The sequence below is a fragment of the Salmo salar genome, chromosome 15, assembly GCF_965601325.2.
Source record: "Salmo salar chromosome 15, fSalSal1, whole genome shotgun sequence".
Classification (NCBI taxonomy): Eukaryota; Metazoa; Chordata; class Actinopteri; order Salmoniformes; family Salmonidae; genus Salmo; species Salmo salar.
The window spans coordinates 2,270,170-2,295,361 of NC_138305.1; the positions used below are offsets into that span (position 1 = coordinate 2,270,170).

Genomic DNA, 25,192 nt, shown 5'->3' on the forward strand with positions numbered 1-25,192 from the left:
ATAATGTTCCAGGACTGCAGTGTGTGTGTACGTTTCAAAGACAACACTTCAGGACTGCAGGGAATATATAACGTTGCGGTAAAGTTTAGAATGACACATTCACAATTTCATGTGTACAACATCTAAAGACCTGCATCACTATACTGAGAGCCTTCCATTTCTAAAAGGAACGTATGATGGTGTTTTTGGAGCCTTTGTTCATACACTTTCATGGCCCCTATACTACACAACGAGGACAAGGAAATAATTTGCTGTTTGGAGTATTAAAAACAAGTGAAATCCCAAAAAAGATGTCTGGACCATTCTATAACATTACATTTACATAACAAAATAGAGACTTTGTTGTAAAAAATAAAACTTCTCCTTTAAGTTGGATAAAAGTGTCTGCTAAATTACATTTTTGTTGTTGTTGTTTTAACAGGGTGTGCCCGCTGCCTCACCAGGATGACGTGATGACCCTGGATGACAGGGCACAGCGTTGAAACTGACCTGACTAACCCTGGTGGGTACAGACAGAGCCTCAGTGAATGGCCACAATGCCACACGAAAACAGAAAAAACAACACGCAGACCAACCAAAACAGACAAAAACACAGACAAAACAGACAGGCAGACCAGGAGGGTAGACAGGGATGCAGACAGGGAGACAGGCAGGGAGGCAGACAGACAGACAGACAGACAGACAGACAGACAGACAGACAGACAGACAGACAGACAGACAGACAGACAGACAGACAAGTAAACAGACAGACAGGAAGCCAAGTAAAGAGGCAGACAGACAGACAGACAGACAGACAGACAGACAGACAGACAGACAGACAGACAGACAGACAGACAGACAGACAGACAGACAGACAGACAGACAGACAGACAGACAGACAGACAGACAAGTAAACAGACAGACAGGCAGCCAAGTAAACTGGCAGACAGACAGACAGACAGGCAGGGAGACAGACAGGCAGACAGGAGGGCAGACAGACAGGAGGGCAGACAGACAGACAGACAGACAGACAGACAGACAGACAGACAGACAGACAGACAGACAGACAGACAGACAGACAGACAGACAGACAGACAGACAGACAGGCAGGCAGGCAGACAGACAGACAGACAGACAGGCAGACAGACAGACAGGCAGCCAAGTAAACAGGAGGGTAGACAGGGAGGCAGACAGACAGACAGGGGAGACAGGCAGGGAGGCAGGGAGACAGACAGGCAGACAGAGGGAGATGCCTCACTCTTCATCTGTCTTCATTGTAGATGCCTCGCTCTGAGCTCTTTTCTTCTCTCAATTTCCCCTCTATTCAGAAATACAGTGTGTCTATCTCTATCTATAATGCCAATGCAGAAATAGAGCTGCATTCGATATGGGCGAAGCTCACAGCAAACAGGAGAAGTTGGACACACACACGGCACAAGGATAGGTTACTGGGCAGGCGGGCTGCACCGATCCAGACTGGAAGACAGCAGACAAAAACAGGCAGGCAGGCAGGGGGGAGCAGGCCTATGGTGGCAGTATCCCATCTGCCTGCAACAAAGGCTGGCCTCAATTCACATGAGATAAGGAATCAGCTTAGTACTTACTCCAGCCAGGGGAATGGGTAGATGGATGGGCGGGTCTGCCTGCCCCCCTCTGACACAACCAGCCAGGGGAATGGGTGGATGGATGGGTGGGTCGGCCTTACCCACTCTGACACAAAGGTGGGGATGGGTCTGGTCGAGACATTCATGGATAACTGTACACTTGTGTGAAATAGGTCGGTAGAGAGAGAGAGAGAGAGAGAGAGAGAGAGAGAGAGAGAGAGAGAGAGAGAGAGAGAGAGAGAGAGAGAGAGAGAGAGAGAGAGAGAGAGAGAGAGAGAGAGAGAGAGAGAGAGAGAGAGAGAGAGAGAGAGAGAGAGAGACCATAGCTGTCTATTCAGCAGGCCACGCATTGTTGGATGGGTTAATGGGTCCTTTAGCCCTTTGGCCTCCAGAGTGAGAAGTTTGAGGAGTGGGCTTGAGTCCTTCAGCTTCAGTAACACAGAGGAGTAGGAACCTCATACAGTCTCAAGGGCTCGTATTCAAAAAGCGTCTGAGAATAGGAGTGCTGATCAAGGATCAGTTAAAACATTAGACTACAATAAATAAGTCTATATGGACAGGAGGTACCTGATTCTAGATCAGCACTCCTACTCTGAGACACTTTACGAATGAAGCCTCCAGGTCCCTCTCTACATAGTTGCTACTGGGACACACAGTACAGTATAGTATAATAATGAAGGGAACTATGCAGCATGCACCAGGCTGAAATAAGTACTGGGCTTGTTTTAAGATGTTTTCAATACTATTGTGAATAATCATGCTCTCTTCAAAAAATGTAGGGTTAAAGGTAGATCGAATGCCTGGTACACTCTGGAATTATCAGAAGTCATTCATAAAAGAGATGATGCTTGGGTCAAGGCCAGGAACACAGGCTTACACCCGGACTGGAAAGCTTTTAAGCAACTAAGATATCATTGTGTAAGACAAATCAGAAAGGCTAAATTGGATTATTATGTAACCGCTCTTTCAGATTGTAATGGGAACTCGGCTAAATTCCGGAAAACTGTAAAATCCCTGCACCGGGGCCTCCCACTCCTCTTTCTATTCTGGTTAGAGACAGTTTGCGCTGTTCTGTGAAGGGAGTAGTACACAGCGTTGTACGAGATACTCAGTTTCTTGGCAATTTCTCGCATGGAATAGCATTCAATTCTCAGAACAAGAATAGACTGACAAGTTTCAGAAGAAAGTCTTTGGCCATTTTGAGCCTGTAATCGAACCCACAAATGCTGATTCTCCAGATACTGAACTAGTCTAAAGAAGGCCAGTTTTAATACTTCTTTAATCAGCACAACAGCTTTCAGCTGTGCTAACATAATTGCAAAAGGGTATTCAAATGATAAATTATCGTTTTAAAATTATAAACTTGGATTAGCTAACACAACATGCCGTTGGAACTCAGGAGTGATGGTTGCTGATAATGGGCCTCTGTACATCTATGTAGAGATTCCATTAAAAATCACCCGTTTCCAGCTACAATAGTCATTTACAACATTAACAATGACTACACTGTATTTCTGATCAATTTGATGTTATTTTAAGTAGTGTAGTGTAGGTAAATCTGTGTTTAGTTTTAATGCACAATATTTCTGTAACTAAATTCAAAATTAATTTCATCTTGATGTTCTGGTGCCGTTAAAAGCATTGACTGGGGACTTATTTGTAGAGGAATGTGATTTGTGATGTTTAGGAGGTAGCGGTCCTGCTGCTGGGTTGTTGCCCTCCTACGGCCTCCTCCACGTCTCCTGATGTACTGGCCTGTCTCCTGGTAGCGCCTCCATGCTCTGGACACTACGCTGACAGACACAGCAAACCTTCTTGCCACAGCTCGCATTGATGTGCCATCCTGGATGACCTGCACTACCTGCACTACCTGAGCCACTTGTGTGGGTTGTAGACTCCGTCTCATGCTACCACTAGAGTGAAAGCACCGCCAGCATTCAAAAGTGACCAAAACATCAGCCAGGAAGCATAGGAACTGAGAAGTGGTCTGTGGTCACCACCTGCAGAACCACTCCTTTATTGGAGGTGTCTTGCTAATTGCCTATAATTTCCACCTGTTGTTTATTCCACAGCATGTGAAATTTATTGTCCATCAGTGTTGCTTCCTAAGTGGACAGTTTGATTTCACAGAAGTGTGATTGACTTGGAGTTACATTGTATTGTTTAAGTGTTCCCTTTATTTTTTTGAGCAGTGTATATATATTTTGTGTCTAATGTGTATATTTATATTATATTATACAGGGCACATTTGAAAAAGAGACCTAGGTCTCAATGTGCCTTCCCTGTTAAAATAAAGGGTAAATAAATTAATAAGGAGAAGCAAGTAGAGGACATGCCAGAAGAGAAAGGACGATACCTAGTCAGTTGTACAACTGAATGCTGACCTTTCGGTTACTGGGTCAACGCTCCTAGCCACCAGGCTACCTGCCGCCCCAACATGCCAGTAGAGAACATGCCAGTAGAGAACATGCCAGTAGAGAACAAGCCAGTAGAGAACATGTCAGTCGAGAACATGCCAGTAGAGAACAAGCCAGTAGAGAACATGCCAGTAGAGAACATGCCAGTAGAGAACATGTCAGTCGAGAACATGCCAGTAGAGAACATGCCAGTAGAGAACATGCCAGTAGAGAACATGCCAGTAGAGAACAAGCCAGTAGAGAACAAGCCAGTAGAGAACATGTCAGTCGAGAACATGCCAGTAGAGAACATGCCAGTAGAGAACATGTCAGTCAAGAACATGTCAGTCGAGAACATGCCAGTAGAGAACATGTCAGTCGAGAACATGTCAGTCGAGAACATGCCAGTAGAGAACATGCCAGAAGGGAGCATGCCAGAAGGGAGCATGCCAGAAGGGAGCATGCCAGAAGAGAACATGCCAGTAGAGAACATGCCAGTAGAGAACATGCCAGTAGAGAACATGCCAGAAGGGAGCATGCCAGAAGGGAGCATGCCAGAAGGGAGCATGCCAGAAGAGAACATGCCAGTAGAGAACATGCCAGTAGAGAACAAGCCAGTAGAGAACATGTCAGTCGAGAACATGCCAGTAGAGAACATGCCAGTAGAGAACATGCCAGTAGAGAACATGTCAGTCGAGAACATGCCAGTAGAGAACATGTCAGTAGAGAACATGCCAGTAGAGAACATGCCAGAAGGGAGCATGCCAGAAGGGAGCATGCCAGAAGAGAACATGCCAGTAGAGAACATGCCAGTAGAGAACATGCCAGTAGAGAACATGCCAGTAGAGAACATGCCAGAAGGGAGCATGCCAGAAGGGAGCATGCCAGAAGGGAGCATGCCAGAAGAGAACATGCCAGTAGAGAACATGCCAGTAGAGAACAAGCCAGTAGAGAACATGTCAGTCGAGAACATGCCAGTAGAGAACAAGCCAGTAGAGAACATGCCAGAAGGGAGCATGCCAGAAGGGAGCATGCCAGAAGAGAACATGCCAGTAGAGAACATGCCAGTAGAGAACAAGCCAGTAGAGAACATGTCAGTCGAGAACATGCCAGAAGAGAGCATGCCAGAAGGGAGCATGCCAGAAGAGAACATGCCAGTAGAGAACATGCCAGTAGAGAACAAGCCAGTAGAGAACATGTCAGTCGAGAACATGCCAGTAGAGAACATGCCAGTAGAGAACATGCCAGTAGAGAACAAGCCAGTAGAGAACATGCCAGTCGAGAACATGCCAGTAGAGAACAAGTCAGTAGAGAACATGCCAGTAGAGAACATGCCAGTAGAGAACATGCCAGTAGAGAACAAGCCAGTAGAGAACATGCCAGTAGAGAACAAGCCAGTAGAGAACATGCCAGTAGAGAACAAGCCAGTAGAGAACATGCCAGTAGAGAACAAGCCAGTAGAGAACATGCCAGTAGAGAACATGCCAGTAGAGAACAAGCCAGTAGAGAACAAGCCAGTAGAGAACAAGCCAGTAGAGAACAAGCCAGTAGAGAACATGCCAGTAGAGAACATGCCAGTAGAGAACATGTATACCCGTAGAGAACAAGCACAGAGGCAATAACACAACACACTGACTGCTGTACTGAGCTCTGCTGAGCTGAATGACTGACAGCTAATTACAGAAATGTAAAAACAGTGTGACTGACTGACTGACAGTTCACATGGAACAGGCATGCCCGGACACTGCAGAGCTGCTGATGGTAGGCAGTTAAGAGACATTCTTCAGGATGATAATAGTTCAGTGAAATGCTTCTGCAGATGACCTATAAACGTTTTCATAACTATCTGACACGCCGTGTGACTGACAGAGCCCCCGACCGAGAGACGAACAGTGCCTCTGGGCTTTCAGGTCAGCCAGGGTGTAACACAGGAACACAGGGCGTTGACTACATGACTCTGATGCACACGCAAGAGCGCACACACACATTCTCTTACTCTGACAGGTGGGTATGTCGCAGTATCTCCAGTAGATTCCGTCTTCATGGTCAGCGATGTAACACCACGGCTGGACATCACCATCAGGGTTCCTGGAGAGGAGTGTGGGAGGCAGGGAGGGGGAGAAAGGGAGATGAAGGGAAGAGATGTAAGGAGGGGAAATGAGGAAGAAAACAAACATAAAAAGAGGTTATATAGCAAAAACTGCAGACTGAATATTAAATACAATTACAGCGGACTGCCTGCTGTGCGGAGATTTATTTCAGAATGTTTTATTGTTTGTGGTGCCAATCATCTCCCTACCGCAGCAGCCTGCTTCAGTTGGTATTTTACCCTGTGTTCTGGCCCTCAGAACTGACTATGCATTTCCAGTAGAAACCAGTGTAGACAGAAGGTTCTCAGACAGACAGACAGAGAGACAGAGAGATAGAGGAACACGGGGTCTTTGTTTAGGTTGAAGCAGTGAGACAGAGACCTGTCCTGGGGAGCACAGAGAGAGCAGGGCCTTTTGTCAGAAGGGGTCACAGATCTTTGAACTTCCACACTGCACTTTTAACCCTTCAAACCTGACAGCCTGGCCCCCCTCTGGCCCCTGCGGCGCTTTGGCTGTTTTGGTTTCACTGAGAAGAGATGAGATTGGATGGGCGGTGGGACTGGGAAGGAAGGGATGGGATTGGATGGGCGATGGGATGGGGATGGGGAGGAAGGGATGGGATTGGATGGGCGATGGGATTGGAGAGGAAGGGATGGGATTGGATGGGAGGTAGGATTGGGGAGGAAGGGATGGGATTGGATGGGCGATGGGATGGTGGAGGAAGGGATGGGATTGGATGGGCAGTGGGATTGGGGAGGAAGGGAGGGAGGGGTTTGGATGGGCAGCCTCCCCAAGGGATTGGGGAGGAAGGGAAGGGATTGGATGGGCGGTGGGAAGGAAGGGGAGAGCCCACACATCTAGACAGAGGCTTTGAGCAGGTGCTGGTTTCTGTGTATTTTTGGCATACTGTCTGTGTGATACCAAGCATATTTGTTAATGGTAATACTTCACTTACAAAGAGTTTGTAAATGGTTTATAAGATGTTTATAAACTGTTGATTATATAATGAATAGGTAAGAGACACACTTGGGAGTATATTATCGCAATCCGTGGAACCATTTTTGTTAGTGAGGTGCATGAGGCAACCATAAAAACATCCCAGGTCAATGGAGGAATGCTCGTTTTTAGAAGCTCTACTGTTGTCCTTTTCTCAACTCTGACTGTAATTGCCTGAGACATATTCCCCCGGGGCTCAGCTATCCCGTTACAGCACTATTGTGGGGCGAATTCTGAAGGGCGTTTCCATTCCTTTTTTCTTCTGCTATCAAAAACACTTCCCAGGGTCTCTTCCTCTCCTGTCACAGCACAGAAACAGGTTATTGAGTGGGGAACAGAGGAAACTTTAACCTAGGGATGAAATCGAGCTACAGTAAGTGTTAGCATTAGGGTCTTCTCCGTTAGGAGAAAACGATCCCTCTCTTCCTCCTAACCATGGGCTCATCTCCCAAATGGCTACCAATTCCCTACATAGTGCACTACTTTTGCCCAAGGGCCATAGAGCTCTGGCCAAAAGTAGTGCACTATGTAGGGAATAGGGTACCATCTAGCACTTTGTTTATCATATCTATTTAGGGTTGAATATTTTCCCGGTATTTTACAAATACATCCAGAGAATAAATCCCTTTTCTCCAAGGTAACCCAGTATTTCCCGCCAAAACCGGAAGTGTCATTCAACAGCATTATAAAGCATTATAAAGCATTTACATAGACCTATGTCTGGATTTGATTAGAGCTTTAATCAAACATTCAAGCCTGATGCTACAGGAGCCTGATGAGACATATATTAAATACATTTAATGAGCCATAACCCAAAAAAGCCCAAATGATTGTGCTGTTATCCAATACATACTGTATATGATAAAGGCTACTGCACATTACGCACAACAGAAAAACCTAAAAGCTCATAGATGTAGCTAGCTATATGCTCTCTTGGGTAAATAAATGAAACTAGCTCAATTAGGATAATCTTTTGGAGTGTGAACTGTATTACTGTACTATATTATATTATACTGTATTATATGGACTGGAATTACACACATCGTTCAAACCATAAAGAAGCAGAAGAGAACATGCAACTCTGGTGCAGCACATGCAGCCTACAAAGTTACAAGTATAGATTAGCGAATTTGATTTCAATTTTGAACTATAATAGGGCCTATTTGTATAATTAGTAAGCTGACGCATATATACCATAATAATTCCCCTAATATTAGCTACCTCTTTCTCTCTCTATTGTTGCTTCATTCCTTCCTCGCTTTCAATAGTTGAATGAAATACATTTCGTTGTCCTTATCTTCATCATTCTAATGACATCCTTGAACACTATAGGACTAGAATTAGATGCAGAAGGCTTTCATTTCTCTTCACGAAGATTGAATGGTTATGGGTCTGAATAAATAGCTGCTGTAGTCTACCACCATTGCACGTTCGCTCTTTCAAACTACCCATGAGTTCTGTTGTCTGCTGTATTTAGCATTCAGTAAACAAGTCTAGTCTAGTCTAGCTTTTACTGCATGGGAATCCAAGAGCTATGGAGCGTTTTTTAAAGGAGAGAGGCCAGCGGAATACAGGTACTTGCTTATTGCGCAAGAGACAGAGGCAATAAGTTAGAAGCGTATTATGCATAACCCATCATTCATTAGCTACTGTACATACAAGGCTAATACTGAGGTAGGCTAGGATATTTTGAACAGGATTATCTACATGTATTTTGGATGCAATTTGAATGGAATTCATGGAGAGAGAGTGACTGCTCGCGCATGCTCTGACTTAAAGCAACAATATTCGAGTCAGTCAAGGCTATTTTAACACTGCAATGAAAAATATGTATATATATTTACAACAACAAAAATATGGTGACTCCCGAAAGTCAGATGTGGGTGTGTATATTAGACGAGCATTCGGTCATAGGCTATGCTGCAGGAAATGTAGGCCTACCTGTCACAAGAAAAAAAGTGACCATGATGAGATGATACTGTAGGTCAACATGCATTGTGAACTGCTCTCCATACCAAGATGGGCTGTCTGTCCCCACCATGAGCGTTGATGATTGATCATGCAGAGAGCAGAGAGAAGGCCAAAGAGAAGACAGATTTAGTCATTGCATATCATTTAACAGTTCCATTCCACATCATGCTGTTGATATAAATAATTTATTGTAATTTACCGGTTTCTCGCAGTTATTTATCCCGGGAAAGGGGAGCGGTTTTGGGCGGTAAATCTCAGTAACCGGGTTCCCGCCATTCAACTCTAGTACTGTACCATTCTCTCAATATGAACCCCTGGAAGAAATCAGTACCATTCTCTCAATATGAACCCCTTGAAGAGCTACAGGAGTAACTACAGGTAACTGCCAAAATAAAAGAAACACTGACCAAATTCACATAGAAATGTGAGTTATAGATCTGTCATTCTCATTGAAAGCAAATCTAAGAAGCTGTAGATCTGTTCTATATGCTCTATTTCTATGCTTCCCGTTCTTACATTTCATTTTTGCGTCTTTTACTTTCAGTTTTGTACACCAGCTTAAAACAGCTGAAAATACAATATTTGTGGTTATGTAAAATATATTACTGAACAAAAATATAAACGCAACATGCAACAATTTCAACGATTTTACTGAGTTACAGTTCATATAAGGAAATTAGTCAATTGAAATAAATAAATTAGGCTCTCATCTATGGATATCACATGACTGGGCAGGGGCGCAGCCGTAGGTAGGTCTGGCAGGGCATAGGCCCACCCACTTGGGAGCCAGACATGTCGTAATTCGTGAGGTCCCTGGTAATTCCCAGCCCTAGTTAGTAAAGAGAAAGTGGAGATGCTCCAACTACTCTGTTTTAGCTGTGTTTTAGCTAGCTGCTAGCCAGTGTGTGTTTCAGCTAGCTGCCTGCCGGTGGGTGTTTTAGCTAACTGCTAGCCAGTATGTGTTTCAGCTACCTGCTAGCCAGTGTGTGTTTCACCTAGCTGCTAGCAAGTGTGTGTTTAAGCTAGCTGCTAACCAGTGTGTGTTTCAGCTACCTACCAGCCAGTGTGTGTTTCAGCTAGCTGCTAGCCAGTGTGTGTTTCAGCTAGTTGCTAGCCAGTGTGTGTTTCAGCTAGTTGCTAGCCAGTGTATGTTTCAGCTAGCTGCTTGACAGTGTGTGTTTCAGCTACCTGCCAGCCAGTGTGTGTTTCACCTAGCCAGTGTGTGTTTTAGCTAGCTGCTAGCCAGAGTGTGTTTCAGCTAGCTGCTAGCCAGTGTGTGTTTCAGCTAGCTGCTCGACAGTGTGTGTTTCAGCTAGCTACTAGCCAGTGTGTGTTTTAGCTAGCTGCTAGCCAGTGTGTGTTTTAGCTAGCTGCTAGCCAGTGTGTGTTTCAGCTAGCTGCTCGACAGTGTGTGTTTCAGCTAGCTGCTCGACAGTGTGTGTTTCAGCTAGCTGCTCGACAGTGTGTGCTTCAGCTAGCTGCTAGCCAGTGTGTGTTTCAGCTAGCTGCTCGACAGTGTGTGTTTTACTCAGCAGTGTGGCTCACTTACATCTGAGAACAGAGAAAAACAGCTGTTCCCTGCTGGCCGCTGTTCAACATACTTTACTTTAATAACCATTTTCCAAGTGCCCCTAATCATAAAAGGTATGATAAACTTTAAAATCTCTGGCACGGTGTAGCCATAAAAAAGCACTGAATCGTCAACACAGAGGGGAGAAAACCTGCAGCAAAGAATGACACTGAGATGGGATAGAAATAACATGCTTTTCTATGCTATTAGCAAGCCGCTAGCTTGCCTGCGCTTCAGACCAAGGTTCAAACACTATTTTAAATTATTTTAAATTCTCTATCTGTGCTTGTTTGAGCTATCCTGTTGCAATTGAACAAATAAAACAGTTACAAAAGTTCAAACCCCGCCCAACTTGTACTCTAGGCAGACTGAATCTTTTTTTTCTTTTTTTTAAAAGATTTCTGAACCCAGGTCTGCCTGCATTTAGCCACACACTCTGATGCCACAGAGAAAGGCTGTGGTCCTATAGGCAACTATACCACTGAACACCTCGAACTTACACGCGGTCTGCACACCTGCATACTAATAGCTAGGAAACGGCTGGTAAAACCAGCCAACCTCCCACTGAACCATCACACACCTTAACAACAGCTGTTCCTCAAATCGCACAATTTTAGGGTGTCATTTGGGGCACAACCATGGACTATTGGATCTAGTCCTCCTCTAACCTGTTGACAATAGAGCAGCACAACACCAACTCAGGCACGCTCTCGCTTGAACAAGAGGTCCAATGGGACAACCTGACTAAACAAACCCGGATAAAAGTTGCTCTGGATAAGAGTGTCTGCTAAATGACCCCCCCCCCCCCCAAAGACATTTAAATGGAGCTGTGTGTAGGCTACAATATGTTGAAAACTCCCCTTTAATTAGCTTTAATTGAAATGTACGTTATCAATAAAGTGCCGCATGTCTGCACCTGCAAACTGCGAGCCCTGTGCTGTAACAATATGCTGTGGCATTCTGTGTGACACTCAGAGTCAGTATTTGAAATGCGTTGAGCACGGTCTCTGTCAGTAAAGTCTCTCCGGAGAGATGTAAGAGCTACTGACCTTTAGTGCAGCTTTGCTCTCCTTTTCTGGGATTCATTTGACACCCCATCTCTCCCTGTTTTCACTGGGCTGTTTTACGGTCATCTATAAAGATTAAATGTGAGGGCTTTTAGGGTGTTCTCCGCATACCGCCATGGAGCCACAGACCCCTTTCAACTAAATTAGTATGGGAAAAAGCCAACAATGGGATAGGAACACGGTTTACGATTCCCCTCTCGTTCCTCGTAAGTCGACCCCCATTCCACCTTGTTCTCTTGTCCAAGTCTCCCCCACACACTCACACTGAGATACTCACTCACTCACTCACTCACTCACTCACACACTCACTCACTCACTCACTCACTCACTCACTCACTCACTCACTCACTCACTCACTCACACACTCACACACACACACACACACACACACACACACACACACACACACACACACACACACACACACACACACACAAGCTAATACTTCGCTAACCCATCTAGTATATCGGATCTGTGCTGTGAAGCCTGTGTTAAAGTAGTGACGTGTAATGATTCCTGGCACTAGATTTGCACCTGTGCTCTGGTCTCAGCCTCAGCCTTGCTCTGGGCTCAGCCTCAGCCTTGCTCTGGGGTCAGCCTCAGCCTTGCTCTGGGGTCAGCCTCAGCCTTGCTCTGGGCTCAGCCTCAGCCTTACTCTGGGCTCAGCCTCAGCCTTGCTCTGGGCTCAGCCTCAGCCTTGCTCTGGGCTCAGCCTCAGCCTTGCTCTGGTCTCAGCCTCAGCCTTGCTCTGGGCTCAGCCTCAGCCTTGCTCTGGGGTCAGCCTCAGCCTTGCTCTGGGCTCAGCCTCAGCCTTGCTCTGGTCTCAGCCTTGCTCTGGGCTCAGCCTCGCACTGGTCCCAGCCTCAGCCTTGCTCTGGGCTCAGCCTCAGCCTTGCTCTTGTCTCAGCCTCAGCCTTGCTCTTGTCTCAGCCTCAGCCTTGCTCTGGGCCCAGCCTCAGCCTTGCTCTGGGCCCAGCCTCAGCCTTGCTCTGGTCCCAGCCTCAGCCTTGCTCTGGGCTCAGCCTCAGCCTTGCTCTGTTCTCAGCCTCAGCCTTGCTCTGGGCTCAGCCTCAGCCTTGCTCTGGGCTCAGCCACGCACTGGTCCCAGCCTCAGCCTTGCTCTGGGCTCAGCCTCAGCCTTGCTCTGGGGTCACCCTCATCCTTGCTCTGGGCTCAGCCACGCACTGGTCCCAGCCTCAGCCTTGCTCTGGGCTCAGCCTCAGCCTTGCTCTTGTCTCAGCCTCAGCCTTGCTCTTGTCTCAGCCTCAGCCTTGCTCTGGGGTCAGCCTCAGCCTTGCTCTGGGCTCAGCCTCAGCCTTGCTCTGGGCTCAGCCTCAGCCTTGCTCTGGGCCCAGCCTCAGCCTTGCTCTGGGCCCAGACTCAGCCTTGCTCTGGTCTCAGCCTCAGCCTTGCTCTGGACTCAGCCTCAGTCTTGCTCTTGTCTCAGCCTCACACTGGTCCCAGCCTCAGCCTTGCTCTGGTCCCAGCCTCAGCCTTGCTCTGGGCCCAGCCTCAGCCTTGCTCTGGGCCCAGCCTCAGCCGTGTTCTGGTTCGTATAAAATCTCCCTTGGCTCAGGAATCAGACGGGCTGTCACACCCCTCCTCTCATTCTCTCCCTCTCTCTCCCCCTCTCTCTCCGTCTCAATCTTGCCCCCCACAGTGCCACTCCAAATCCAGCCTCTTCCAGATGAGGCCCTATCCAGCCACTTCCAGATGAGGCCCTATCCAGCCACTTCCAGATGGGGCCCTATCCAGCCACTTCCAGATGGGGCCCTATCCAGCCACTTCCAGATGGGGCCCTATCCAGCCACTTCCAGATGAGGCCCTATCCAGCCACTTCCAGATGGGGCCCTATCCAGCCACTTTCAGATGGGGCCCTATCCAGCCACTTCCAGATGGGGCCCTATCCAGCCACTTCCAGATGAGGCCCAATCCAGCCACTTCCAGATGAGGCCCTATCCAGCCACTTCCAGATGAGCCCCTATTCAGCCACTTCCAGATGAGGCCCTACCCAGCCACTTCCAGATGAGGCCCTACCCAGCCACTTCCAGATGAGGCCCTATCCAGCCACTTCCAGATGAGGCCCTATCCAGCCACTTCCAGAGAGAAACAGATATATCCTTACTTTCTCCTCTCTCCCACTCCTCCATTCTCTCATTCCCTTCGTCTTAGCCTGGCAATAACAAAACAATGTGTAACTGTGTGTCTGAGCCTCTCGTAAATGGCATCGCTCATCTACTCACAGTGTGAAGTATTCTCTCCAGTCCCTAGCAGACACAGAGAGAGAGAGAGACCTCCCAAACCTTCTATAATAAAGCCATCATCTACAGATGTCCCCTAAGCAAGCTGGTCCTGGGGCTCTGTTCACAAACACAAACAGACCCCACAGAGACCCAGGACAGCAACACAATTAGACCCAACCAAATCATGAGAAAACCAAAAGATAATTACTTGACACATTGGAAAAAATGTACAAAAAAACAGAGAAAACTAGCATGCTATTTGGCCCTAAACTGAGACTACAAAGTGGCAGAATACCTGACCACTGTAACTGACCCAAAATGAAGGAAAGCTTTGACTATGTACAGAGAGGCCTCCGTAGGCAGACCTGGCTCTCAAGAGAAGACAGACTATGTGCACACTGTCACAAAATGAGGTGGAAACTGAGCTGCACATCCTAACCTCCAGCCAAATGTATGACCATATTAGAGACACATATTTCCCTCAGAATACACAGACCCACAAAGAATTAGAAAACAAACCTAATTTTGATAAATTCATATCTATTGGGTGAAGTTGCACAGTGTGCCCTTAAAGCAGCAAGATTTGTGACCTGTTGCCATAAGAAAAGGGCAACCAGTGAAGAACAAACACAATTGTACATTTTTGTATTTAACCCTTATTGTACCAGGTAAGTTGACAGAGAACACATTCTCATTTACAGCAACAACCTGGGGAATAGTTACAGGGGAAAGGAGGGGGGATGAATGAGCCAATTGTAAGCTGGGATGATTAGGAGGCCATGATGGAATGAAGGCCAGGACACCAGGGTTAACACCCCTACTCTTACAATTAATGCCATGGGATCATTAGTGACCACAGAGAGCCAGGACACCTGTTAAACATGCCATTCAAAAGACAGCACCCTACACAGGACAATGTCCCCAATCACTGCCCTCCAACACCACTTCCAGCAGCATCTGGTCTCCCATCCAGGGACCAACCAGGACCAACCCTGCTTAGCTTCAGAATCAAGCCAGCAGTAGCATGGCTTTATTTATTTTCCCTTTTGTACTTTAACTATTTGCACATAATATGACAATCGGAACATCTTTATTCTTTTGGAACATTTGTGAGTGTAATGTTAACTGAAAATTGTTTTATTGTATATTTCACTTTTGTTTAATATCTATTTCACTTGCTTTGGCAATGTAAATATATGTTTCCCGTGCCAATACAGGTCTTAAATTGAATTGAGAGAGGAAGAGAGAGAGAGATGCAGAGAGGCAGAGAGAGAGAGAGGCGAGAGAGAGAGAGAGAGAGAGAGAGGCAGAGAAAGAAATAGAGAGGCAGAGAAAGAAATAGAGAGGCAGAGAGAGAAATAGAGGCAGAGAGAGAGGCAGAGAGAAATAGAGAAAGAAAAGGAGAAAGATAGAGAGATAAGGTGTTGATTAAAGCTAACCCAAAGAAGACTAGAATATACAATTTATTTAGCTGATTGTGGAAATGTGCATTTTACCTTGAACGACTACATTTATGAAGTGGTGAGTTGTCATTAGGCTGAAGTATGAACTGTTTATTGTGCTAGGATCACGTAAAGGAGATAGACTCCAACAAATGAAGATGTCCCTTTCCACATTGCTTGTCAAGAGTAATATATTTTTTATGTGCAGTGGAGTAAAAGCCTTCCCTTATCCTCTCTGGCTGTGCCCCAAATGGCACTCTATATTCCCTTCATAGTGCACTACTTTTGAACAGAGCCCCTATGGGCCCCTATGGGCCCTGTTCAAAAGCAGTGCATCATATAAGGAAGAGGGTGCCATTTGTGCTGCAGACTATGTATCCCAGTCATAAATCATAGGAGTCCCAATCCAAGCATTGCAAAAAACAAATCCGTCCTTGGCCACATCAAAGCATTGTTGCTTTATGACTTAATGGCCACGACTTAGACTTAGGAAATGTTTTGAAAGGGATTTTAAGTGGTGGGGAAATACTACATCGATTTTGAATATCTATGGCACTTAGCTACTTACTGGAAGTCTCTCAAGATCAATAGCCATGACTTAGTCTTAAGCAATGTTTTAAGGGAGCTTTAATGTGGTGGTGGGGAAATACTATTTTTAATATCTATGATATCTACGCCACTTACTGGAAGTCTGTCTGGATTAAAACAATGGATAAAAGACTACACAGTAAGAGGAATATACTGTACAAATTCAATGCTAGCTACTGGGTTCAATGAGTCTAGTGGGCTGTAGGCCTATGTGAGTGTTGTAGATGAGTGCAGCTGCCGCTTTCAAGGAGAGGGACACTAATCCGAACACTTATAAGAAATCCCACTACGGCCTCAGACGAGACATCAAACAGGCGTATACGTAAATACAGGACTAAGATCAAATCCTACGACGCCGGATCTGACGCTCGTCGGATGTGGCAGGGCTTGCCCACTATCACGGAATACAAAGGGAAACCCAGCCGCGAGCTGCACAGTGACGCGAGCCTACTAGACGAGCTAAATACCTTAACATTCACAAGCCTCAGACGGATTACCAGGATGCATACTCAGAGCATGCGCTGACCAGCTGGTAAGTATCTTCACTGACATTTGTTATTGTGAGGTGGAAATGTCTAAGAGCAACAACGGCTCAGCCGCGAAGTGGTAGGCCACACAAGCTCACATAATGGAACCGCCGAGTGCTGAAGCGAGTAGCATGTAAAAATTGTCTGTCCTCAGTTGCAACACTCACTACCAAGTTCCAAACTGCCTCTGGAAGCAACTGACAGGACGCAACGTCAGCACAAGAACTGTTAGTCGGGAGCTTCATGAAATGGGCGTCCATGGCCGAGCAGCCACACACAAGCCTAAGATCACCATGCCCAATGCCAAGCGTCGGCTGGAGTGGTGTAAAGCGCACCGCCATTGGACTCTGGAACAGTAGAAATGCTTTCTGTGGAGTGATGAATCACGCTTCACCATCTGGCAGTCCGACGGACTGTGTTTGGAGGATGCCAGGATAACATTGCCATAGTGCCAACTGTAAAGTTTGGTGGAGGAAGAATAATGGTCTGGGGCTGTTTTTCATGGTTCAGGCTAGGCCCCTTAGTTCCAGTGAAGGGAAATCTTAAAGCTACAGCATACAATGGCATTCTAGACAATTCTGTGCTTCTGGCTTTGTGGCAACATTTTGGGGAAGGCCCTTTCCTGTTTCAGCATACAGAAATGGTTTGAAGAGATCGGTGTGGAAGAACTTGACTGGCCTGCATAGAGCTCTGAACTCAACCTTATCGAACACCTTTGGGATTCATTGGAATGCCGACTGCGAGCCAGGTCTAATCTCCCAACATCAGTCCTGACCTCACTAATGCTCTTGCGGCTGAATGGAAGCAAGTCCCCGCAGCAATGTTTCAACATCTAGTGGAAAGCCTTCCCAGAAGAGTGGAGGCTGTTATAGCAGCAAAGGGGGACCAACTCCATATTAATGCCCATGATTTTGGAATGAGATTTTTGACGAGCTCATGTCCACATACTTTTGTTCATGTAGTACATGTTTCAAGCAGACCACCATAGTCCCTGTGCCCAAGAATGCCAAGGTAACCTGTCTAAATGACTATTGCCCCGTAGCATTGTAGCCATGAAATGCTTTGAAAGGCTGGTCATGGTTCACATCAACTGCATCATCCCAGACACCCTAGCCCACTCTAATTCACATACTGCCCCAACAGATCCACAGATGATGCTATCTATATTGCACTCAACATTGCCCTTTCCCACCTGGACAAGAGGAATATGTATGTGAGAATGCTGTTCATTGACTACAGCTCAGTGTTCACACCATAGTGCCCTCAAAGTTCATCACTAAGCTCAGGACCCTTGGACTGACCACCTCCCTATTGCAACTGGATCCTGGACTTCCTGATGGGCCGCCCCCAGGTGGTGAGGGTAGGCAACAACACTTCCGCCATGCTGACCCTCAACACGGGGGCCCCTCAGGGGTGCGTGCTTAGTCTCCTCCTGTACTCCCTGTTACCACACAACTGTGTGACCATGCACGATTCCCACATTAACATTACGTTTTCTGATGACATGACGGTGGTATTTCTGATCACCAACAATGATGAGACAGCCTATAGAGAGGAGGTCATAGACCTGGCAGTGTGGTGCCAGGACAACAACCTCTCCTTCAATGTGATCAAGACAAAGGAGCTGATCGTGGACTACAGGTAATGGAGGGCCGAGCACGCCCCATCCACATCGACGGGGCTGTAGTGGAGCAGGTCAAGAGCTTCAACTTCCTCGGTGTCCACATCAATAACAAAACTAACATCACTAAGGAATTCAAATGGTCCACACACACCAGCACAGTCATGAAGAAGGCATGACAACACCTCTTGCACCTCAGGAGGCTGAAAAAAGATTTGTCATGGGCCGTCAGATCCGCAAATAAGTTCTACAACTGCACCATTGAGAACATCTTGACAGGCTGCATCACTGCCTGGTATCTGTCAAACACCCCAGCCACACAAGCCATAAACTGTTCACTCTGTTACCACACGGCGAGCGGTACTGGAGAGTCATGTCTGGGGCCAAAAGGCTCCTGAACAGTGTTATGTGAGTGTAGCTGACAGCAATGTCTATGGGGTCGTAGGCCTATGTGTGCTATATGTAAGTATGGTGATGGAGTTACACTATCTAGGCTAGGTTTGGGCAGTTTATCGTATATACACTGCTTTCGGAAAGTATTCAGACCCTTTGATTTTTTCCACATTTTGTTATGTTACAGCTTTATTCTAAAATGGATTAAATAACAACATTTCTTCAGCAATTTACACCCCATAATGACAAAGCAAAAACATGTTTTTAGAAATGTTTGCAAATGTATTAAAAATTAAAACGGATATTCATTATTTACATAACTATTCAGACCCTTTGCTATGAGACTCGCAATTGAGCTCAGGTGCATCTTGTTTCCATGGATCATCCTTGAGATGTTTCTACAAATCGATTGGAGCCCACTTGTGGTAAATTCAATTGATTGGACATGATTTGGAAAGGCACACATCTGTCTATATAAGGTCCCACAGTTGACAGTGCAAGTCAGAGCAAAAACCAAGCCATGACGTCGAAAGAATTGTCCGTAGAGCTGCGAAACAGAATTGTGTCAACGCACAGATCTGGGAAAGGGTACCAAAACATTTCTGCAGCATTGAAGGACCCCAACAACACAGTGGCCTCCATCATTCTTAAATGGAAGAAGTTTAGAACCACCAAATCTCTTCCTAGAGCTGGCCGCCCAGCCTGGAGGAAACCTGGCACCATCCCTATGATGAAGCATGGTGGTGGCAGCATCATGTTGTGGGGTGTTGTTTTTCAGCGGCTGGGACTGGGAGACAAGTCAGGATCGAGGGAAAGATGAACAGAGAAGAGTACAGAAGGATTCTTGATGAAATCCTGCTCCAGAGCGCTCAGGACCTCAGACTGGGGCGAAGGTTCACCTTCCAACAAGACAACGACCCTAAGCACACAGACAAGACAAGGCAGGAGACTCTGAATGTCCTTGAGTGGCCCAGAGCCCGGACTTGAACCCAATCAAACATCTCTTGAGAGACCTGAAAATAGCTGTGCAGCGACGCTCCCCATCCAACCTGACAGAGCTTGAAAGGATCTGCAGAGAAGAATGGGAGAAACTCCCCAAATACAGTTGTGCCAAGCTTGTAGCGTCATACCCAAGAAGACTCAAGGCTGTAATTGCTGCCAGAGGTGCTTCAACAAAGTACTGATTTAAAGGTCTGAATATTTATGTAAATGTGATATTTCAGTGTTTTATGTTTAATAAATCAGCAAACATTTCTACAAAACTGTTTTTACTTTGTCATTATGGGGTATTGCGTAGATTGATGAGGAAAAAAACTATTAAATCAATTTTAGAATAAGGTTGTAACCTAACAAAATGTGGAAAAAAATCAAGGGATCTGAATACTTTCCAAAGGCACTATACCATATAACGGGATATTTGGAACTAACCACAGGAGGGGTTTTCAATACTTTCAATATCGTTGAAAAAAAAAATTCTAAATTTTTTTAAATATAAATTTGAATATTTCTAGCTAGTTTTTAAGTAAATACCAGCAGTCAACTTGTGCAATATGTTAGGAGATAAAGATCTCGTTCATCATTTCACCTGTTTTTCACTGGGCAGATTCAGTTATGCTGAGTCACGTGGCACCAGTCTATGGCCCGTGACGTGAACGGACAAAAGCGGTGAGGGAGGAGCGACCTTCTCAAATCGAACAGTAATATGCACCGCTTGGGCATGTTGTCAACAAAGCAGCATTGTACATCATCCAGAAACATACTACCTCTCTTTTCCATAAAATATATGTTTGAATTTTCAAACTAGTTTTCACTGAGGCAGATAAAGTGTTTTTAAAAAAATCAAAACAATCACTTTTGCATGTGAAGTTGCGCTATCCAGGCTAGGTTTGGGCAGTGGAGAAGAGATCCTACTCATTACGCCACGTGGTCCTACATTACCTTTTTTTGAGCCGACTTCCCCGTTAGCTTTGAACAGGGCACCTGGTTCACGCCCGGGAGGCAGCCCGGTTCCTAAACGAATGCAATCAACTTTCACTCAGTGCGAAACACACCTAAGCAGGCGCCCGGCCGAGGTTAATCAAATCCCTTATTATGAAGCTAACCGGTAGTCCCCAGTCACATGGTGTTTGTTTACAAACATGTTTTAGTTACTTGTATAACTTTATGAGTTGGGATGTCTGTCCTACAAATAGTTTAGGTCAGAGACTGTATAAAATGTTTACAATGTGCTCGTTAGCGTTTAGTTAGCATTCTCTATGGCTCAGTGGGGTTGAAAATTCTGCCCCTTGTGTTCAGTGCTGTTCTTATGGAATATCCCAGGAGGCCACAAGGTCGGTATGAAGCTATGACAATCTGGATACCGCCCAATCCTAATCCAGACACTGTGGTGTCCCCTGGCATTCCCTAGATCCGTGGGATAAGGAGGTCTTTGCTTGTATAAACTCTGTTAAATATTCACACGTGAATGTCTGAGAGGGGCAAGGGGGGAAACACACACACAAAAGCATGGACACGCGCGTACATGCACACACATACACAAATGTCATACAGTACACACACACATACACAGACACCCTGAGAGGGTTCTGTGTCAAACCAGCCAAAAGAGAACCTCTCCCCTAACTCCAAAACATGTCTCCCTTCACTTCTAAATACTTGGACACATTTTAAGAAAAGTCTGTCTAAGTCATTGACATCATATACAGTATCTATGCTGTATGCACCAGAAGTGACATCACTACTTGTATCATCAGATGGTGCTTTCAAGACAAATGGTAACTCAGAAAAAAACTAGGTCAAATCATGACATCAGTGATCTTGAAGTCGGGAAAGTCAGACCTCTAGAAAGATGCCCAAGTTTACGACTTGCAATTCTGAGTTGGATGACCGTTCAAAAATATTTTTCAAAGTTCCCAGTTGTTTTGAACGCGGCAATACAATAACAAGAATCCCAAAGTGCTCCATTCCTCTCTGCTCTAGGATGACATTGAGGTACTATTGTATGCACTTCTGACCAGTGCTTGACTTTCGGTACTCATTTTGGGTAAAGGCGGTACTGTTTATATCAAGATCTAGGAACGCCACAATATTCTATAAGAGGTCCAGGAGCTCAAGCAGTAGAAAAATGTAGCAGAAGGTTCATTTAAAAGCTCAGCATTACCTAGAATATATATAGAAATTATACAATTCATTTATGCTCAGAAGAAAACTCAGCTCCGGCGAGCTTCCTGCCCAAGTCAAGCACTACTTGTGACTACACTTGCCCATGTAAATACAAAGTGTCTGAACAATGTTCAGTGATACTGATAGGGAGGCTAAATGCTAACAAGCTGAGCTAACAGCACCAGTGAATGAGATCTAACTTCTCCTTTTACTTTTCTGGGAGGTCAGTGGCACCTTAATTGAGGAGGACGGGCTCGTGGTAATGGCTGGAGCGGAATAGGTGGAATGGAAATACATCAAACACATGGAAGCAATTCCATTTGCTCTGTTCCAACCATTACTATACGCCGTCCTGCCCTCAGCATCCTCCACTGTCATCTTGGGTAGTATCCTGGGGTAAGATGTTTTTTTCTGAGCACCAGTATGAGCTTTAGCTTGGGCTCCAGAGGGGGGCCTCACCTGCAGTAGTTGTGGCTGCCAAGACCACCCTCTCCGTTGGGGTACTTGAGGGTGTTGTAGGGGTGCTGGAAGGTTTCGTTCCAGAAGAGGCAGGGCTTGCCCCCCAGGAGGCTTGTCTGGTTCTGGCAGCCTCTGTAGTCCTCTCCATTGGCTGTGTAACATTCTGGAAAGGGGGACCGGGGAGAGGGAGAGAGGGAGATAATTTATTAAACAAGTGTTCATTGTGTTTGGCATTGAGAGAAAAATATATATTCTGACCAACACTTGGGTGATAGTTTCTTAGATGAAACTATGGAGGGGCTGACCAATGTCTATGTGGCTAACAGAGGATAATAGAGGACGACTGAGAGGAGATGGAGGGGCTGACAGAGGCTGACAGAGCGGAGATGGAGGGGCTGACAGGGGATGACAGAGTGGAGATGAAGGAGGCAGACAGAGTGGAGATGGAGGGGCTGACAGGGGATGACAGAGTGGAGATGAAGGAGGCTGACAGAGTGGAGATGGAGGGGCTGACAGGGGATGACAGAGTGGAGATGAAGGAGGCTGACAGAGTGGAGATGGAGGGGCTGACAGAGGATGACAGAGTGGAGATGAAGGATTCAGCTTACACTATGTTTGAAATATCAATTTAGTTTGCCATTATAATTGAATACATTTTTTATTCCAAACTACATTATATGTCTGAGGTTATGTTTTATGATGACACAAGTATGCAGTTGCATGAATTATAAAGATAGTCTACAATGATATAAAAAACAAAGAATCAAGATAAATGAATTGTATAATTTATATATATATTCTAGGTAATGCTGAGCTTTTAAATGAACCTTCTGCTGCAAAGGTTTAACAGTAGGCTAGCATCAGGTTCATAGACATTAAAACCAGGTCGACTCTCTTAGGAAGGGTGAAAACTACTATATCGACCATGATCCTTTGGTAGTTACGGTCACCTTCAACATGATCCTTCGGTAGTTATGGTCACCTTCAACATGATCCTTTGGTAGTTACGGTCACCTTCAACATGATCCTTCGGTAGTTACGGGCACCTTCAACATGATCCTTTGGTAGTTACGGTCACCTTCAACATGATCCTTCGGTAGTTACGGTCATCTTCAACATGATCCTTTGGTAGTTATGGTCACCTTCAACATGATCCTTTGGTAGTTATGGTCACCTTCAACATGATCCTTTGGTAGTTACGGTCACCTTCAACATGATCCTTTGGTAGTTATGGTCACCTTCAACATGATCCTTTGGTAGTTACGGTCACCTTCAACATGATCCTTTGGTAGATACGGCATCTTCAACATGATCCTTTGGTAGTTATGGTCACCTTCAACATGATCCTTTGGTAGTTACGGTCACCTTCAACATGATCCTTTGGTAGATACGGTCATCTTCAACATGATCCTTTGGTAGTTATGGTTACCTTCAACATGATCCTTTGGTAGTTACGGTCACCTTCAACATGATCCTTTGGTAGATACGGCATCTTCAACATGATCCTTTGGTAGTTATGGTCACCTTCAACATGATCCTTTGGTAGTTACGGTCACCTTCATCATGATCCTTTGGTAGATACGGTCATCTTCAACATGATCCTTTGGTAGTTACGGTCATCTTCAACATGATCCTTTGGTAGTTATGGTCACCTTCAACATGATCCTATGGTAGTTACGGGCACCTTCAACATGATCCTATGGTAGTTACGGGCAACTTCAACATGATCCTTTGGTAGTACAGTCACCTTCAACATGATCCTTTGGTAGTTACGGTCATCTTCAACATGATCCTTTGGTAGTTACGGTCACCTTCAACATGATCCTTTGGTAGTTACGGTCACCTTCAACATGATCCTTTGGTAGTTACGGGCACCTTCAACATGATCCTTTGGTAGTTACGGTCACCTTCAACATGATCCTAACCGATTTTTTTGATGCCGGTCTAGAAGCACGGTTTCGACTGCTCCTACAGTTTAGTTTCAGTACTGCAGTTTAACTGACGTACGGCACAGAAAGACAATTTCCATACACGGACACATAGAGAAATGAAATTAGAAAATTGCTAACAAGACACTTCAGTCATCACCTTTGTGCACAAAAAAATCCATTGAATTATTCAAATAATTGTCGCTGAGGGAGATTTTCTTTCATCACTCACAGCCAAAGAAATGAAAATGTTATTTTCATCCATTGTCTTCCATGTTTTGTTGTGATGTTGGTCCATATAAACTGGATTCAACCCGGATATAGATGGGCCATGAATCGGCGTATGTGAACGTAAGTAGATTACCTTTTAAACAACAGGGGGACATCTTGGACACAGTCTCTAGTTCTTACTATACCTCAGTGATTCAGCCCCATTCAGCAATATGGCGCATTTAAAATTCAAATACTTCAGGCTTCATGCACCATCGGGAGTTTTTGTGGATGACGTCAGCGCTATTACTATCTACTGGTTCTAATGTCTATGACATGAACGCCTGTTTCAAATAAACGCCGGGTCTAAATTAATTGTTTACAAGGTTACTATAAATTACCATTCATTGTTTACGAGGTTTAATGCTTGATTTGTTACATTAAATAATTCAGTAATGACTTGAAAAAATGATGGCCAGTAAGAACCTGCTAGCCATTGGCTGCTAACAGCTGAGAACTGCTAGCTAACTGGCAAGCACAAAAACAGTCAACAACTTCGGCAATTAAGACACCCCAAGTGGCGAAAGTAAGAACTGACGAAAACGCACAGTCAAAGAGGAGGATAATAATTCTGTCAAGGAAAGTACTGAAATAGAAAACACAAAAGTGACACAGTGTGTAAATGATAACACATTAGCGCAGGAAGAAATGTATTAAAATGCTGGAAATGAATGCTTAATTAAAACAATTAAATATGGAAATGAGCAAAAGCTGTGTGCATTAAGGAAATAGACGCCTGGCTCAGAAAGAAGCCTGTCTCTCATAAGCGCCTGTTGTGGTTAGTGATTTAAGCAAATACATTTTTACAGTAGTTTCAGTTTCTCTCATGAAACACATTGTTGTTGCAGAAAAAAAATAACTGTCTCCATGTTAAACCAGAAGAGGC

General features: G+C 45.2%; 1 protein-coding gene across 2 annotated transcripts in view; it reads right to left on the bottom strand.

The window, feature by feature from the left end:
* LOC106592780 (kremen protein 1) overlaps positions 1-25,192 on the bottom strand; it is a 132,284-nt gene that overhangs the window by 70,796 nt on the left and 36,296 nt on the right. For both annotated transcript variants that reach the window (XM_045695274.2, XM_045695275.2), the window contains exons 2-3: positions 22,109-22,271; positions 5,976-6,067 (exon numbers count right to left, since the gene is read on the bottom strand). In XM_045695274.2, coding sequence (XP_045551230.1) covers positions 5,976-6,067; positions 22,109-22,271 — 255 coding nt within the window. The remainder of the gene's footprint in view (positions 1-5,975; positions 6,068-22,108; positions 22,272-25,192) is intronic.